Source organism: Pelmatolapia mariae, linkage group LG16_19 (assembly GCF_036321145.2).
Source record: "Pelmatolapia mariae isolate MD_Pm_ZW linkage group LG16_19, Pm_UMD_F_2, whole genome shotgun sequence".
NCBI classification, from domain to species: domain Eukaryota; kingdom Metazoa; phylum Chordata; class Actinopteri; order Cichliformes; family Cichlidae; genus Pelmatolapia; species Pelmatolapia mariae.
Window position 1 is genome coordinate 49,356,022 of NC_086241.1, and position 18,248 is coordinate 49,374,269.

At 40.3% G+C, this 18,248-nt stretch overlaps 3 protein-coding genes across 7 annotated transcripts; all 3 read right to left on the reverse strand.

The window, feature by feature from the left end:
• Positions 1-78: 78 nt before the first annotated feature.
• Positions 79-4,997, reverse strand: jdp2a (Jun dimerization protein 2a). Of its 2 annotated transcripts, none has more exons than XM_063498118.1 (4): positions 4,508-4,613; positions 2,647-2,864; positions 1,694-1,798; positions 79-1,581 (listed from the first exon to the last, which is right to left on the reverse strand). In XM_063498118.1, the coding sequence occupies exons 1-4, from the start codon at positions 4,569-4,571 to the stop codon at positions 1,396-1,398; spliced, it is 573 nt and encodes a 190-aa protein (XP_063354188.1). In that variant the 5' UTR covers positions 4,572-4,613; the 3' UTR covers positions 79-1,395. The 2 variants fall into 2 exon arrangements, with proteins under 2 accessions (XP_063354188.1, XP_063354186.1); XM_063498116.1 differs by lacking the exon at positions 4,508-4,613 and adding an exon at positions 4,745-4,997 and having other exon boundaries at positions 81-1,581.
• Positions 4,998-5,286: 289 nt separating this feature from the next.
• On the reverse strand, positions 5,287-8,500 carry fosaa (v-fos FBJ murine osteosarcoma viral oncogene homolog Aa). Its single transcript, XM_063497886.1, has 4 exons — positions 8,020-8,500; positions 7,120-7,347; positions 6,684-6,791; positions 5,287-6,563 (listed from the first exon to the last, which is right to left on the reverse strand). Exons 1-4 carry the CDS (start codon positions 8,155-8,157, stop codon positions 5,895-5,897), a joined length of 1,143 nt encoding a protein of 380 aa, XP_063353956.1. The 5' UTR covers positions 8,158-8,500; the 3' UTR covers positions 5,287-5,894.
• mlh3 (mutL homolog 3 (E. coli)) lies at positions 8,019-17,214 on the reverse strand. 4 transcript variants are annotated; one of them, XM_063497883.1, is made up of 13 exons: positions 14,499-17,214; positions 14,311-14,412; positions 14,127-14,206; positions 13,870-13,974; positions 13,690-13,774; positions 13,532-13,600; positions 13,295-13,427; positions 12,463-12,622; positions 12,350-12,373; positions 12,157-12,235; positions 11,902-12,053; positions 11,725-11,798; positions 8,019-8,120 (listed from the first exon to the last, which is right to left on the reverse strand). In XM_063497883.1, the coding sequence occupies exons 1-12, from the start codon at positions 16,999-17,001 to the stop codon at positions 11,727-11,729; spliced, it is 3,564 nt and encodes a 1,187-aa protein (XP_063353953.1). In that variant the 5' UTR covers positions 17,002-17,214; the 3' UTR covers positions 8,019-8,120; positions 11,725-11,726. The 4 variants fall into 4 exon arrangements, with proteins under 4 accessions (XP_063353953.1, XP_063353954.1, XP_063353952.1 ...); XM_063497884.1 differs by lacking the exon at positions 8,019-8,120 and having other exon boundaries at positions 11,616-11,798; positions 13,295-13,403; XM_063497882.1 differs by lacking the exon at positions 8,019-8,120 and having other exon boundaries at positions 11,616-11,798.
• Positions 17,215-18,248: the final 1,034 nt, after the last annotated feature.

The window sequence follows — 18,248 nt, forward strand, 5'->3', positions numbered from 1 at the left end:
ACCAAACGATGGTCCACATTTAATCTAAAGTAGTACTTTATTATTATTGCACATTAGTTACTACTGGACCTACAGAGAATCCCTCACGACTAAAAAAGGTGGGAAGGTATGGAGCAATATATTATAGTTAATACATTTTAAGTAGTTTAAAGATAAATAAGTGTGCCTCTTGGCATTGGCACACTTAATAAAGCAGGAACGTTAATGAGCTGTGCTGCAGCTCACCACAAGATGTCAGGGTTTACCAAAAAAGTTTGCTCCTGAAACTTTTTTTTTTTTTTTTTTGCACAAAATATTATTATAAAACGTCTTTCATTTTGCAAGACTCAAAAAAATATTATTCAATACTTTTAAAAAAAGAAACTAGACATTTATTTCTTAAGGAAATACAAAATGGGATTTTGTGATAGCTTATATGCTTATATAACACCATATACAAAAGAATAAAAACATAAACATAATTGCTAGTAACAATATGGTAACAGAAAATAAAGTACAATGTAAACACTTGTATATATATATATATATATGTGCATACATGACGCCTGCGCCAAAAAACAATGGAATAAAGAAAAAATGTTCAGCTGCTGTGCCACAAAATGAAAAATGCTTGAGGTTATTTATACGATACAAAGGCTTCTTTGACTGTGGGTTTATACATAAATTGGTTACTTTATAAAATCATCTGTATGTGATGGTTAATGCATTCCAGTAGTTATTTTTTTATACATATATAACTATTTCCCCACAGATTTCAATGATATTTCTACAATTCCCTGGATGTATTTTAACAATTGAAGGACAGTCAAGGTCATTTCCGGCATGCAGACACAGACATGCTGCAAAGATGTCTATTTGTAGCCTGATAACTTACAAACACTGTCTCTTTGGGGTATCGCCTCTGCCCTGCATGGAAACAGCGACTTAGTTTCATCCCACACAGCAACAAATAATCATCTGTGCAGCTGACTGATCGAATGCAGTTCTGTTTTAGGGTTAACTACGAAAAAACAAAACAAAAAGCATTAAAACGCAGGTGTAATTACTGGAAATATATCAAAGTAATGCCTCGTGTGTGGCTTGTAATTCTACCAAAAGTTGTGCTGTGTTTTTTTCTTTACTTTCACACTAATTGTGGCTGGACCTGTGAAGATGAAAATGAAGAATAAATGAAAAAGCAAGAAGGAACAATTAAAAAAACAAAAACAAAACAAAAAAAGACTATGAAAGAAGATTGATTTAACTGCCAAAACAGTGTCTAAGCACAGTGAATCCACATTTTGTGGCGTAGCGCTCAGTGGCTGGTTCTCCTCCACGACCGAGGCCCCAAACGTAAGTGCTGCTAGTTTGCTGCTTCTTCCCAATCGTAAACTGTAGGAACTCGTGCTACAACCTTCACTTGGCCTCCAGCTGCTGCAGCAGGGGGCTCACCTCACCCTCCGGAGTTTTGACACTGTCTGTCCTGACAATACATGTGGGGCGGTGGCGGTTGAGCATGAGGATCAGCTGCTGTCGTTCAAGCTTCAGCTCCTCGATCTGGGCTTTAAGGTCGGAATTTAACATCTCTAGCCTTTCCGACTCCTGCAATGGGATTGGAAGGAAGACAAAGTAATAATTGTGGAAAGAGTGAGACATAAGTTGAGTATGTGAGAGTGTGCAATCATGCAAAGGAGGCTCCTTAGATGTGCCTCACCTTTTGTAGATAATCTGTCCTCTCCTTCTTTTTGTTTCGACAGCGAGCTGCAGCCACTTTGTTTTTCTCCCGCCTTCGTTTTCTCCTCTCTTCCTCCTCGTCTCTCTAGAGACAGGCACAAGAGTTTTAAACACATCTTCAGGTACAATTAATCTGCTATACAATAGCAGGCAGTCCGTGAACAGAGTAAGGATGGGAATGTGAATATTAGTATTTAACCTACTGGGCTCTTCTTTCCTATCACTGTAAACAAGTCAAAGTGACATTTCCCCAAACTAAAGACCTTTTGGTTTGTTTTTCCCTCTACATTAGCGTGCAAGTCCTTCTGTTTCAGTCATGGTATGCATAAAAATAGAAAAAAAGCATTTTTAATCTGGCACAGTCTGGCATGCCTAAGCATCCTTGAACGCCAGGTAATTGATGAACCCGACATGTTTTTTTTAAGGCAGGAGAAGTCAAATCTCCCCAAGAAAACCTGTGCAAGTGTATGGAGGACATGTGATTTTTCACGGACATCCAACACAGCAGGGAAGTTCATATAAAAAGCCATTTATTCTCATTGTTTTATATATGTAGGGTGTTGGGGTTTTTTTTAAACTCCATTTGTAAACACTACTTTGGGACAGCATTAAAAAAAACTACCTGTAATTCTGTCACTATTACTAATCTACCTGCTCTATAAACTACATGCCCCTTTGTGTCCACTAGATGGTCCTGTTGAATAAAATATAAACAGCAAACACATTTCTTTAGGCTACAGAAGCGAGATTTTAAACACAGTTAGTAGAAAATTTCCATGCCTTTTTTTTTTACAACACATACATTAAAAACACACCTTGGAGCCCACTTTTTAGAAATGACCTTTTAAAAAGAACATGTAAGCTGAGTAAAAACTCAAAACGTAGCCTTAGTTTAAAGGATAACGGTTATCAACTGCTTAGTGTGTCCTATACCTCAGTTTTTATTATTAGAGGCCTCTTCCCCAGACTATCCAGGAAATGCAGAGGTGACAGCATTGTCCCAAACTCCTGGAGGTCGCCAAATTTGAGCTTGTCAGTCAGCGTGGTGGCTGTGATCCCAGCCAGTGGGCCCAGGCTGGGCAGGGAGCCTGCTGTCACAGAGGGATCTGGGATTTGTCCTGGCATCGTGTCAGACTCGGTCGTGACCACAGCTAGGAGGGAGAGGGAGAAAACGGGAGATATACTCAGACAACAAACCAAGTCAGATTAAGGAAAACACATAAAAAACTGAATACATTACAGGAATGATTTACATTATTGAGTTGATAACAAATATAAGTGCATTATGTACCATCTGTTAGAGGGCTTCAATGAATCATTTGCAAGAGGTGGACTGATGTTGTTTTTATTCATTTTTGCAATATTTTCTAAAAAAAAAATTCTAAAACTTCAGGGATCATGGCAAGAATGTACATCATCTAATGCTACAAGGCCAAAAAGAGAGGTGAACAACACTGCAAAGACTAGACTCAAACAAATTCTACTTTATTCCAAGGGGCGCTAAAGGTAGCAGTTGCCAAGAAATAGTTACAGGGTGACTGTGATTTCCTGAATATGAGACATATCGAGGAGGGAGAGCCAAAATTGAGGATAAAGATGTGAAATTATGCAGCCAAAATATAGCATAATGCAGTAACGTTTAAGAAAATTGTTTGCTTTCTTTAGCTGAAAAACAAAGTTAATGCGACACTGTTTGAACACATTACCACAGTTTCGCACAGGCAAATATGTAGACAGGGACACTTCAGCATATACAAAGACAGTGAGAGCCACCCAAACATACAGGAAGTTACTACAGCAGCTCAGCGGATGTCCAAGTCACATGAATTCCCCCCAAAAAACTTCTGTCTGATGTACCTTTATCCCACATTACAGAAACAACCAAGGCAAATTCTAATTAAAAGATATAACCACAAGAAACAGCAATCTGGCTTGGTGTTCTTTGTGTAGACTAATGTTTATTAAAGAGGAGGGTCAAGTCTCAGTGGCTCTCCTCAGAACATGAACTCACAGGCTACATAATAATCTCACATGGGAATAACTTTCAGTTTTGCAACTTCCTCAAAGTACAGGTCATAAAGACCAAGAGGAAGTAGAGAGGCCATAAACAACATAACACTCTGCTTGCAATTAAAGCATAACAGCCATGATAAAACGGTGAAATAATGTGTAATAATATGTATGAGCAGTTTAGCTTGAAATGAAAGCAAAAACACTTAAAGCCAAATGTAACTTTTGCTTATCATTTTTTCTTTCCTCAAAATAAAACTCCAAACACACATTATGAGCCAGTGACTGCCATCTGAATGTTGATGCAGGGGCCCCGAAGGAGGTTTTAAACTTTCTCTACTAATAGTCACTTTATTAATGGCTAATCCTGAATGTCCCATAGAAACAACTCGCTTGATCATGGTGTATTATCACCAGACTATTTGTTTACAATGCTGAAACCCCCAGGCTATGCATGAAAGCACATTTAGAGCTGTTTAATAATGTGTAGTAATCGCTTGACCAGTTATATAGTGGTGTAGCATGCTGAATTGGTCAACTTGAAAGCGGAAGTTTTTTTTTTTTCTATAGTGCGGCATTAAGCCCATCTTACGTAACTTTGTGTTTCCATCAGAGACCTGCAATGTTACAGCTTTCCGTCCACAGCCGCTCAGATAACCCGTATTTTGAGAATCAGTGCGAGGCACTAATGTAAACGGCGGACTAGACAAAACAAGAACATTTTGTTCTGAATTGTGCACGCCGTGATTCATGAAAAAGGAGCATGCAAACAAAAGAAAATGACCTTTCTGCAGCACGATCACTAAAGATGTCAGGTTTGCTTTAACAGAGAAATTCAGAGAATGCATCGATCGCACCGTATAATCGAAAACATCAGACCTGCCCGCTGCCTCTTCGCAAACTATGCTCGTTATGACCTATGTGTGGCGCGCCAATAAGCTATTCAGCATGTACCAAAAATAAAAAATAAATAAATAAATTAAATATGCAGCTCTCGACTTCTGAAGTTTTGTATACCGACCTGACTTTGATCCCAGGTGCAACAAATGTCCTTTCTTCTGGTCAGCCGAGGGTCGAGAGTATATTTTAAAAAGTGGAAATCGTTGCATCAGCCCGATTTTAAACGTGATCCCAATCTGGGAGGATTTGGGAATGCGGAAATTAGGCTATGCCAGCCAAACGTAAGCAGGGATGTTAAAAAAAAAAGTAGCCTACATAGTGGGGGCAGAAGTGGGGAAGTCGCACCGCTCCTCCCATAAAGAAACAGGGAGGCTGCATACTGCTGCTGCCGCTGCAACCACAATAATACGACTCAGATGCAGGCCTGCGCTGGAAAAACAGTACGGCCACTGATCTACAGTGAACTCCCACCTCCTCTTCTTCAACACCAAATATCTAAAGGGTACTACAAATAAAAATATATTTGTATTTGAAATCTTTTGAAGGAATTTCACTTTGGAGGAAAAAAACCCCTCATAATTCAAAGTCCACAAACTGATCAGCACCGAGCACCACTGTGAACGCAGATTTATTGTAGTTATTCAGCAGCATAGTTAAGCAATATATGCCCATTTTACTTGTTTTTTTTTTAATTTAAACAAATAAGTCAAAGTCTGAAAGGTAAAAAAATAAATCATAAGTTACATCTTGATAAGATATATATATATATCTATATATCTATATATATAATAGTATATAGCACTGAATGTTTTCATGGAAAACTTTCAACATTTTAACAATGAGGTCAAACCACACTTGATGAGGTACGCAGGTACTTAGATGGATATGTAAATACATTTACATCAATCAGTACACTACTGACACCAAAAAACACAAAACCATACTGTTACATTAAATTCCACATTACAGCTTAGATCTAGTAACAGATCAGATATGAGCTTTGAAAATTATTTGGAATTTTTCAGCATGCGTTTAAAATCAAAACTTACTTCAGTCCTTTCGGTTAAATTAAAAGCCATGCTTTTAGCTACATCACTCTGTTGACTATGTATCTGAAGACAGTTTATATGTTTGCTTAGTCATGTACAACACTTTTCATGAATGTGTTCCTTGAAGCATTACAGCATACGTTGTTCATATCATTTCAACGTCGGGAACCTGCAAACAGAGAGACCAGAAAGAGATCAAACAGATCAGCGCCTCTTTGCATTTTATAAGGCTAGGAGAGTCGGAGAGTTGAGGATGTCGACAGAATCGCCCTTGCTTCCTCCACCTTTATGGCTGTCTAGTCCCTCTGTGAGAGAGTCCAGCTCAGGGCACGCAAATGTGAACACAGACAGGTAGCTGCTGCAGGTAGGGGTGGAGGTGACCACGGGAGTGCTGAGAGGCTCCAGGTCGCTGGAAACCGACTTATACAGAGTCTCCCAGTCCGAGACCCCGAGAGAGCTACTCAGATCTATGTCTGGCACGGATCGAGCTGTCTCCATGGGAGTCTTCTCCTCCAGTGTGGGTAAAATATTGTCCAGTAGCCCCTCCTTAAGGTCCAGGGAGGGCTCGAGATCACAGATGTTGATTTCAGCACTTGCACACAGCAAAATATTCGAGTTCCCAGAGATGGCTGTGGACGGATCGCTGGGGTCGTCCATGTCTTGGAGTGATGGAGCTTCTTGCGTGCCATCCTCTGGAAGCCTGTCCTCGTCTGGACTGGGCGGTAGGCCCGGAGACCCTGTGGACTCTTGGAAAATGGATTCAAGCTCTTCTGACACCTGGCACACCGGCTTATGTGTAGCAAGAATAAATTCGAGCCGTTCTTTCTCTTTGATTAGGTTGGCTATTTCGGTCTCCAGGGCAGCCTTTTCCTCCTCCAGCTTGTCTGTCTCCTTTAAACAGATCGACACCAAAAAATCATCCATGTGGAAAATCAAACAAACAAACAAAAAGCAAAACACACCGCAGTAGGTGTAAATGACAGCTGAGCAAATTAATCACTGTTTACTTACAGCTTGCAGTGTATCTGTGAGCTCCCTCCTTCTGTTGCGACACTTTGCTGCAGCCATTTTATTCCTCTCCCTTCTTATCCTCTTCTTCTCCTCCTCCTCAGGAGACAGCTGGGATGTAAGGGAAATAATTCAGTCATTACCACGAAGAATCCAGCCATTTCTTCCCCTAATCCACAACACCCGCTCCCAGTTCGCCCTCTGAAGAGTGGCAAAAGCATGTTTCACTGCAATGCGCCTAAAAATAGACTATTGTTGCAGACTTGCTGTGACCTGAATATAAATTGACTGCCTAAGGAAGGCACACAGCCCGCACACGGCACCAGAGGAGCATGCACAATAGCTCGGCTGCACACAAGGAATTCAGATTGGCATATGCAAATTGACACTATTGACTGTTCTGTCCAATAGCAGGTAGACTTCATCGGAGCTAACCTACCTGCTCTGCTTTCCCCTTTCTGGCAGCATTTTTTCCCTTACTCCCGCCCGCTTTGGGTGTTGCCTGGTGAGAGCTTCGCGGTTCATTGGCTTGCTTGCTACCCAGAGACGGGGAGACAGATGTAATAATCGTAGGCTGGACCATCCACTGGAAATCTGGGGTAGAGGAAATTGCTGTAACCGTTGGAACAAATGGAGTGTCTTCAGTGCTCATGTCTTGGCAGACCTCCTGAAAAAGCAGAGGTAGTACTGACAATGAGGACTACAGTTACATTTATTCATTTATACCAGAGGTTTCACGTGGCTCTGATTGTGATGCTGAAAATCAATAAAAGCCTCTTAATCATTTGTTTATAGTCTAAAACAGAGGATACCCTGCATGTGGTGTCTCTTCTTGAAATATACCCGACCAGAAATAGCCTTCTCCCAGATCAATATTTGACTTTATCATTGTTTCTGACGTCAACACTGACGCAGAGATGCTGTGGAGTCTCCTGAATGGATTTATTTTTCTCAATGAACCGCTGCATCGACACGCTTGCATTTTGGTCCCAGGACGTCGGAATCATAACAACCGACCTACAGGGCTATTTTGTCACATTTCCACATGCGCAGATTCCCGATGTCTGACGTATATATATATATATATATGATGCTTTAAAATTAACCGCATCCAGTTAATTTAAATCTTATCAATCAGTCCCCCCTCCCCCCACCACAGAGATGAAAGCATTTGAGCATCCAGTCTGTGGCTCACTTTAAAAAAGAAAGAGAGAGAGAGAGAGAGAGAGAGAGAGAGAGAGAGAGAGAGAGAGAGAGAAAATGGTGATCTTTAATCTGCTTTAAACGGGGTGCCTCTTGGGTAGCGTGTTAAATAAATGATCAACAAAGCCATTCATACCTTTGCATTGCTCTCTGTGGAGGACGCTGGAGAGCTCGCCTCCTCTGGCGTCTTCTGGCAGAGTGTCCCGACAGGAGACTCTGCCCGGCAGGTGGGGGAGACTGAATCCATGTCAGGCGTCAGGTTGTTTTGATACATCACGAGGAGAAAAAAAAGAAAAGAAAAAAGAAAGAAAAGCAAAATCACACACACGCACACACACACAAGTCCTGATTAATGACAAATATGACTGTGGCCTTCCGCTGGGGAAGAGCAGCTCGGGTCTTTTCTCCAGGTATAGTCTACCTGGTAACTGGACGACTAGAATGCAAGCCCCTCCTTTTATGCTCTGCTAGAATTTTATGAATGAACCAAGACTGTACCATCCGCGGAGGGGGGGTCAGACTGACAGCCACATAGGCATATTTTGGTGTAAAAGGCCATCCTGTTGACATTTATCCACCATTATATGCACTCCACGAGCGATATCTAACACTTTATCCCTTTTGGTTTGTTTGTATTTACACCAGTTAGTCACCGCAAGATGACCAGCCCCCCACCCCCCACCCCTCTCTCTCCCATTCACAAAAATGGCTATCGGCCTCTTATTAATGCAATATGGGATGAAAAACGCGAGTCTATTTATAAATATGCCTATGTAACCATTTCCTGGGCGATAAAAACTTAACGTCGTGCTGTGTCAATTTAGTCAAAGGTGAAATAGAGCCGTGGTGGAGACGGCTCCTCTTCAATAAAACCTAATTGATTCCAAGGTCAAGTGGACACGTTTTGCTCGACCATTTTAAAATACACACTGCAGCTTAGCATTTATATTTAGCTCCATAATTTATCCGAATCCAAAAACTAATCTCATCTCCATTCGCCATTTCACATTGATAAAATGCGGACTATGCTGTGAGTTTTTAGCTGTGTGACAGGCATCTGTTGTCGAGCTCAGGCTTTTTTTCCCCCGAAGATAAGAATCAGGGATCGTTCGCAGACATAATGAAATGATGCTGAATTGTTTACTTGGGAGGGACATGTGGGGGCGGGCAAGTCACGTGGCATGACCCGGAACTGTGGGGGAAGAAGGGGTCTGCAACACAGCTGCTCAATACTCCAATCACAACAAAGGAGCAGCGCTGCGTCGATGCTGTGCGCCTACTGTACCCGACAGCGCTCTCGCTTCAAGTCTCTCTGCCGCCCAACTCTAGAACATGTCTGCAAGAATGTGCTGCTGCAAGGCGAGGAGGCCTGCAAAGACACCCAAAAGCTGCTATACATTTTAAGAGAATTAAACATAGCGCTCCAATTATTATTATTTTTTTCATAATACATGATTACAAACTAGGTAATTAGGCCACTCATCATCATTTAAGTGAAATAAAGCTTTTTATTTTGCAGAGAACACTTAAGAAGGGCTACGACTATAATGGCTCTCCATGAATATTTTTATAATTGCATTAAAGCATTTTCTCAATAACTAGACAGACGCTGAAACACAGCAGGAGTCACTGACAGACTGGTCTGCAGTGTGTTAAGAACATTATGTTATTTTGGTATAAGATGTCATTGTTAAGGATTCAGTCATGTCTTCTTAAGCTCAGTGATTGTACCTAATACAGCAGAGAAAGCCAGGCTAACCACTCTGCCATTTGCTTTGATAACATATTATCAATATGGGAGGGAGGTTTATAGCTATGGGCTACTGATACACTTTATTACATACACTTGTTCAGATACTTATTAACACATATCTAATCAGCCAATCACAGTGGCAGTAACTCAGCGTATTCAGGCATGAAACCTGGTGGCGACAACCTGCTGAAGTTCACACTGAGCATCAGAGTTTGGCAAGAAAGGTGACTTAAGAGACTGAAGTGACTTGAAGCATGGCATGGTCATAGTTTCTTTAGAAGCTGCTGATCTACAACCATCTTTACAGTTTAAAGAGAATAGTCAGAGAAGAGAAAATATCCAGTGAGCCACATTTCTCTGATTGAAATGCCTTGTTGGTGCCAGAGGTCAGAGGAAAATGGTCAGACTGCTTTGAGCTGATAGGAAGGCAACTGTAACTCAAGTAAGCACTTGTTATAACCAAAGTATGCTAAGAAGCACGTTAACATGTTGAATCATGAGCAGATTTTCTAACAGCACCAGAAGAACAGGACACTGAGGCTAAACTTTGCACCGGGTCATCAAAACAGGACAACAGAAGTTTGGAAAACCATTGCCTCATCTGACGAGTCTCAATCGGCTGAGACATTCAGATAGTAACTTCAGAATTTGGCATAAAAAACATGAAAACATAGATCCATCCTGCCTTGCATCAATGGTTTTGGCTACTGCTGGTGTAATAGTGAAGGGAATGTTGTTTTTTTAATTCACTTTGTACCCCTTTGCTCCAACTGGGAATTATTTAAATGGCACAGCCTACCAGAGTACGGTTACTGATTATGATCATCCCTTTATGACCACAGTGCACCATCTCCTGGTGGCTGATTGAAGCACGTTAATGCACCATGTCACAAAGCTTAAATCATATCAAACTGGTTTCTTGAACATGACACTCGTGTCCCCACACTCAAATGACCTGTGTAATGTTATCATATCATTATGGTCAACAATCTTGAATGTTTCCAGCACCTTGTTGAGTCTGTGCCAAAAAGAATTAATTAATTATAAGAATTTCTTATAGTAATATCGATTATTTTAAATAAATTATATCTCAATGAGCTATCAGCAATTTTTTTGTGAAGTAACATAATAGGCAAAAAACGTTTGTGGGAACTGAAAACTCCCAGAATAAAGTTGTTAAACTGAACATGATGCGCATGTGGAAGCAAAGATGTGAAGGATTTTCATAGCACTGACATTTATAACATTATGAGCACCACACGATAAAATCCAAACTACTACAGCTAACAAAACTTACTGTTACTCACATCATGTTACATACGTTATACTTACAGTCCTCTGAAAAAGTATTTCCCCCTTCTTGATTTCATGGGTTTTTGCATATTTGTCATACTTGCATGTTTCAGATCATCAAATAAATTTTAAGAACAAAGAAAGATAACCAGAGTAAATAGAAAATGCTGTTTAAAAAAAAAAAAAAAAAGTTATTCAACTGTACTTGGCCTATGTGAAAATGTAATTGGCCTCTAATCCTAATAAGTAGTTGCGTCACCCTTGGCAGAAAGAATTACAACAAAGCGTTTGTGATAACTGGCAAAGAGTCTTTCACATCACTGTGGAGGAAATTTGGCCCACTCTTCTTTTTAGAACTGTTTTAATTCAGCCACATTGAAGGGTTTTTGTGAATGGTCTGTTTAAGGTCAATGGGACTTTTTAACAAGGCAATTACTTTTTTATATGTGGCCAGGGAGGTTTGGATAGCTTCCCCCCCTCAACATATAAAATAATTAATTGAAAACAGCATTTCATATTTAGTTGGATTATCTTTGTCTAATATTAAAATTAGTTTGATGATCTGAAACGTTAAGTGTGAAAAATATGCAAAAAACTAAGTAGTGTGTAAGAGGGCAAACAGGCTTTCACAGTGCTGTATATATCTTACTATGACTTTCTGTTGCTTTAGATTACAAGAAAAAAGCTTGAGCCATAGAATTTGGGCAAAGAAACAGGAATATCTGAACCATTTAATAAGTTATCTTTTTTTTTTTTTTAGAAACAAAACAACACATTTAAAAACAAAATACACACCCTTAAGTATTCCCATATAGCTTCCATGCTTTATACATTCTTCTCAACTTTCGGAGGTTGGGTTTCTGGACTTCCTGCAAGGACAACAATACTTAGTCATCATCACAATATTGCACTGGACATTTCCTTAAATATGACTTTTAGTCCAGAGTTCAAATGTGGAATGTATTCTGGTACCGTGTGGTCTTTGTCCAAATGAAGGACGTCTACGAGGGGAACAATAGATGGACGGCCATGAGCACACTGGAAGGGCAGCTGGCAGGCAGACAAGGATGCCACCAAGCTGTAGCATTCATCTCTACTTAGGGTGTCGTTGAATTTGATGGCACCTGTTCAATGCAAGCATGTATAAAAATAACAAACATAAAGATTTCAGGCTCAGAATCACAGAAAAAATATATTCAAGGCCTGAGAGAAGCTGATTATCTTTACCGTGGCATGCTAGTGAGGCGAGCACTTTCAGAACAGTGAGAGGCAAAGTTCCTCTCACTCTACCTGTTGAGCGGAGTAGCTGGAGAACAAAAAAAAGAGACAAACAAAATATATTACTCTAAAACAAATAGTACTTACCATTGTGCATCACAGAAGTTTAGTACATAGGAAAACAGAAAATTTTTTAGCTTACCTCAATCTGCTCTCGAAGATATTCCTGTCAAATAAAATTTAGCGATACATATCAGAAAACACCTTTGTAAAAGCCTCACTTAGCAAAAATAGTGAAACAGTAAACAGTTTTACCTCAGCAATTGGCTTTATAACAGATGGTCTTCCTCGCCTCAGCTCATTACTCTCTTTTTCCATAAAACACAATGGCACTTTCCCGACAAACACTTTTAGATCCGCTGCCAGTGAAAAATGAACTTCCAGGCCCAAACTCCTTAGATGTGGCTGACAGGACCTGTAGGAAAATCAAGAACAGTCTATGAGTACTAACTAAATAACATCTAAACACAAACTCTATGTACTACTGCTAGTCTACAAAGCTTAAGCATGTGGCTCAAAAAATACAATAAAGTAGTATACTTGACCATTTATTAAATTGTATCTCTAGGCACTTTGTTTTTCAGCATGACAATGACTCCAAACACACTGCCAATACAGTAAAAGCATGCCTGGATAGAAAAAAACACACACGCTGGAACACTATCATTCATGGACTGGCCTCCCTAGAGGATTACAACGTTACTGAAGCAGTGTGGGATCATCTTGACAGAGAACAGAACAAAAGGCAGCCAACATCCAAAGAATGTCCTTCAATAAGTCTGGAAAACTATTCCTGAAGACTACTTAAAGAAAGAAAAGCTTGCTTAAAAGACTTCAGGCCATTCTTAAGGATAAAAGTGGTCACCAAATATGAACTTTCAAGCTTATCAGAACTGTACAAACTCTGTTTTTGCCTCATATACTCTATTTCCATGAACGTTTTCAATAAACAGCTGCACCTATTTCCCATTTTCCTAACAAAATATGAAGAAATGAGGGGTGCTTGAAGATATTTACTATATGTATTCTGTCTTTGCAAGCTTTCCCTCTTTGCTTGTTGCCCAATACACCCAATAGATTTCCATACCTAAGCAGCCTTATCTCCTCTTCTGTTACACTGATCCCAAGAGGTGGCAAAATGGTTGAAGTACACAGGCGTCTCTCTCCTGGGGCATCTGGGTCATCTTCATATGAATCTGTGACAGCACAAACAGCTATGACTGCAGAATTACAATAAGGACCTGTTAACAGCATTATCAGTGTTTCAATAACAAAACTAAACTACTGTTCACTTCTTCTTCTTTTTTTTTCTTTTTTTTTTTACCTGCAATTAAATTTTCAAGTCGCACTCTTTCATGTGCAGCATGTTGATCTACCAGCACCAACAGGTTTCCTGTTTTGTAATTGAAAATGTACAAATAAATAAATAAACATGTCTCAAGAAAACAATAAATGACAAAGATTTAATGTTTCTAACTTCACCTTTAGTTTCAGTGTGTTCCACCATCTCGTCATCCTTTGTACTAATAAGGCACGCAAGAAACTTTTTATCCACCTGATGAATAACCTATAGGAGAATTGCACCACAGCTTTATGACAGCGTTTTACTGAAATTTGTAAAACTGCTAATAAAAAGTGGTTAAAACTGAGAGATAAATTTGCCTTCATGGAGTGAATCATGGACTTAGAGAAGCGGTATGGAAAAAGGACGTTGTGGATCTTTACAGCCAGTCCGTCAGCTTGTCCACTGGAAATATCCACACCGACCTGTGGAGGCATGATGTAGTATCAAAAGCAAAACCACTGAAGTGAAATCTGACTTTGTATTTTGCTATGAGCAAATCAGTTAGAGTCATTACTAAATCGAGTTAATACAAAATATGTAAAATAAATAAAAAGTAAAAATATATTTTCATTACCATTGGAGGGCGGACAAACACGGGATTATTCCATTTTGAGTACAATGAAAAAAGTGAGTTTGAGCTTTCACCAACATCACCTATGAAGACGAGATAATAAAAGGCTGCAAATTATCAACTGCATTTTGTACATTATCTGAGGTCATGACCTTACAGCCTACACGCTTATAAATCTGTGAGGTACCTCTACAATCAGGCCCTGATCTAATCACCCTTTCTGGTCTGGATTTAGGCAGGAATGGCAACACTAGATCCACCTGAAATGGATAACACCTGTATTCCATCCCTACATGGACATGACGGCATGCATTAAAACAGAAAACAAGTTATCTGCATTAATGTGCGTATCTGCAATTTTGTGTGCTAACTTACCCATTTCAGAAATGACACTAACTGCTATATTGGTGACATCAGACGTGCAGCGCACTTGAGTTTCCTCCATAGCTGGGTCCTCATATCTGCTGAGCCCGGTCACTCTGTTCACATAAACCGTCTTTCCGACAGATGCGTCGTAGTGTTGTAGCCAGTCGCTCGATGTGGCATCCTCTTCATTCATAGCAAGTTCAGGGTTTAAAATGCATCCTAAGGCTGGCCTCATATTGAACTCAGGGTCACAGGGAATCTCATTGCTATCTTGGTTACTGTCAATTCCAGTACTGACACAGATAGTATCCTTTGAGATGTTTCTGGAAAAATCCAATGATACCTCTGAATCATCTGTCCCATGTTGTTTCAAATGACGGAGTTTAGCTGCCAAAGATTTTTTACCTTGGTTCTGTGCTGATTCTGGCTTTATCTTAGTGAAAACAGAGAGAGCTGGCGGGCTTTGGAGGCTGTTCTGTGCCTTATCTTTGTCCTGCATCTCATCTTCTTGTTGAGCTTCCTGGAAAATTGATGCATTCAAAAAAATGCGGTCTGTCTGAGGAGTGTCGGTCTTCAAATGAGCCTTGGGTAACTGTGATTTGAGTTCACCAGATTTAACACATGTTCGTCGAAACTTGTCAAGTGATCCAGACAATTTATGGCATGAAATTATCTTGGAAATCTTTGAGGGGACAACAGAGGAAGAGTCTCTGCATTGTTTCTGAGAAGATCTGCTTGTGTCTAGTGAGATTTTGCGTTTTGCAACAGAAGCTTTTTCTTCAGATTTTACTGTTAAACTTTCCTCCTGAAATACTGGCCTATTGTTTTGCAAAAGGTCCTGAGTCTGCAGACTCTCTTGAATGTATTGATCAGACAATCTGATCTTTCTCTTACTTACTAAAGTCTGTGCATGGCAGCTTGTGTCCTGACAGTCAGGTACTGTTCTCTCAGTGTACTTTAAAGCAGGCTGGGCTTGTTGAATAAAGCTGTCAACTCCTTCTTTTAAAAGTAGCTCTCTTGAAATATGCAAAATATTAGAACCTTCCCCAGCTTCACTATATGCGGGCTCCACTTCTTTATTAATTTTATAAGATAAAGGTTCCACTGTAGCCAGATCAGACATCAGCTTATCTCTACATTCATTGTTTAAACCTTTTTCACTGTGTACATTTTGCAACTCATTTGTACTTATCTTTTTCTGGCCTGGTTGTTCACTTTTATACGATCTAGCCTCCAGGCAAACACCATCTTTAGAAACACTGTCACCTGTGTGATTACGATGAACAGATTCAGATGCCAGTCTCGTGCCAACGCTACAGTCCATTGTAGAAATACTGATAGCTGTTTGGTCACCATTGTCACCGTTCTCTTCTGGTTCTGTTTTGTCAGTTCCAAACACTCTTGGAGATGCATAGTCCAAGTCATCTTGAGTAAGGACAGCCACCAAGTTCTCCCTGCTCAGGAAAGCTTTCACTGCTTCTTCAACACAGAGCAAAATGCCATCCCAGTCTTTGAACTCTATTAGAGTTTTGGCAGGCACAAGGGAAATGTCATACTCCGAGTAAGAGCATTTAATATTGATGATATACATTCCATACAGATCTTGACTTCGCCTGTGCTTTGGACTTCTGAAGACAGACTGCCCATCCGGACTGTCATTCTTCTGGATCGAACTGGTCAGTTGGCGCAGGAGAACATTTAGCAGCTTGTGAATACGTGTTTTCAACAGCAGTCTTTCATTCACATACAGGAACTGTAAGCTGTTGTTGTAGTGGCCCTCTCTGCCAATGTAACCCATCACTTCAAACTGTTTGTATGCGTGGCTCATTTCTCCCAGCTTCTCTGCTCGCCCGATATTATGTATCTGAACAAACCTGTGATAAGTGTTTCTTGCTTTCGGGAGCTGCACCATCATGGCTCCTGTGCAGTCATTCTTCAGGGTGAAGGAAACAGAGGGGTGCATCAGGGAAATAGCTTCCACTCTGTGCCTGATCCTCTCACCCTCCAGGACGGCATCAACCCTCTTCCTTCGGACAGGCATGTTGTGGAAGAAGTTACAAATGATGACAGTTGTCCCCGCAGAGGGTCGAGCAGTCTCTGCTTCAAAGACCTCCAAGCCCTTCCCCTCCTTGAATATTTTAACGTGTGTTTTTACAGATGATCTGGTCCGGGAGGAGATTTCAACAAGTGTGGCTAAAGAAACTAAACTCGCCAAGGCTTCCCCTCTGAAACCGTACCACCTGAGGTTGTCCAGGTCTGCCACAGAAGTGCATTTACTTGTGTGGTATCTATTCCCAACACAGTCCATGTCCTCGGCGCTCATCCCAGCACCGTTATCGATCACCTGAATTTTAAATGCCTCCATGTCCATTCGGACTCCCACACAGGTCGCCCCGGCATCGATGCTGTTTAAAATCAGCTCCTCCACACACTGCTGAAGCGAGGGGATAGCGACACCGGAGCGAAGCTTCCCCTGAACCTCTTTGGGTAAACACTTAATCATAATGGGCATTAAATTCAGTTCTCTTTGTATCTTTGGTCTATCACCTGCACCGACGACCGCAATGTAAGAAGTTAGTTAACCGTTGCTAAGTAGTTAATGCTAGCTAATTCCAAAGGAGACTTTTTGACAGCGACACATTTTGAAGTAAAACCATCTTTCATATTTCATTAAATATGATAAAAAATATTTAGCATAATAAAACCATGCCCTCAAATACCTCAGCTGTTGTGTACAGTCAACGTGAAACAAAAACACAGGCCTGTAACCGCTTAAAACTGGCTAACATTATAATACTGCCACCTTCTGGTGTGGCGTAACTTACTGCTGCGTTCGTGTCGACTCGGAAACTTATATCCGTACTATAATCAGTTTCCTTTTTTTTATCGTTTCATCAATTCGTTAAAATGACTTCAGCTATATACGATGCTAATATTAATGTCTGCAGTTTGTCATAGTCACCCCTTTCAATTGTTTACACTTGCGTCTTTCTAGCTGGGAATTCGGAGCTTTACTGGAAAATTTCGATCTCCGCGTTGACTTGAATGTGCCATGTTCACCAGACATCTTCTTTCGTAAGTTAGCCTATGGAAGACCTGCTTTTACTGCATACCGCCACCTCCTGTACGGAGTGTGCTGTTCAATGTGCTTATACACCCAGTCAGTTTTCCTTTCTGCAGTTAAGAACTCAACAAAACAATTTCAGTCACATCTCCCTCAGTTAGCTTGCCCACTGTATGCCTCGATATGGATAAAACTCATAAGCAAGAGTGGCCAGACCTGCAACATCATCCTAACATGTCTCGATACATCAAGTTACAGTGGAAAAACAAGTTTTATTAATAACTTTAAATGCCCCGTTTGTGTACAAGTGTGCCAGTAAGTCTGCACAGACACATCAGATACACCTGTGTTTTTCATACCAACATGAAGTCAAATTATTTGCTGACCTACCCACTTTATTGGTATGTGTGGCGCTTACCTGTTATCTTAAACCAGAAGACCGAACAATATCAGGTGTTTGTCCTTGGAATAACTGAGCTTGTATCAGTATCTTGATAATTTAGCAAAATGGTTTTATGTCACCTTATGCGTAAATAGTCTTTAAGAGCTTTTGATGAACCCTGAAAAGGTGTTATTATTACAGCTTTCATTTGAAAATAGGCAAGCACACACATGTGCCTGTTTGCATGACCATGAGAACAAATATAATTTTGTTAAAGGTTTCTAAAAAAAATAAAAAAATTTGAACAATGTAG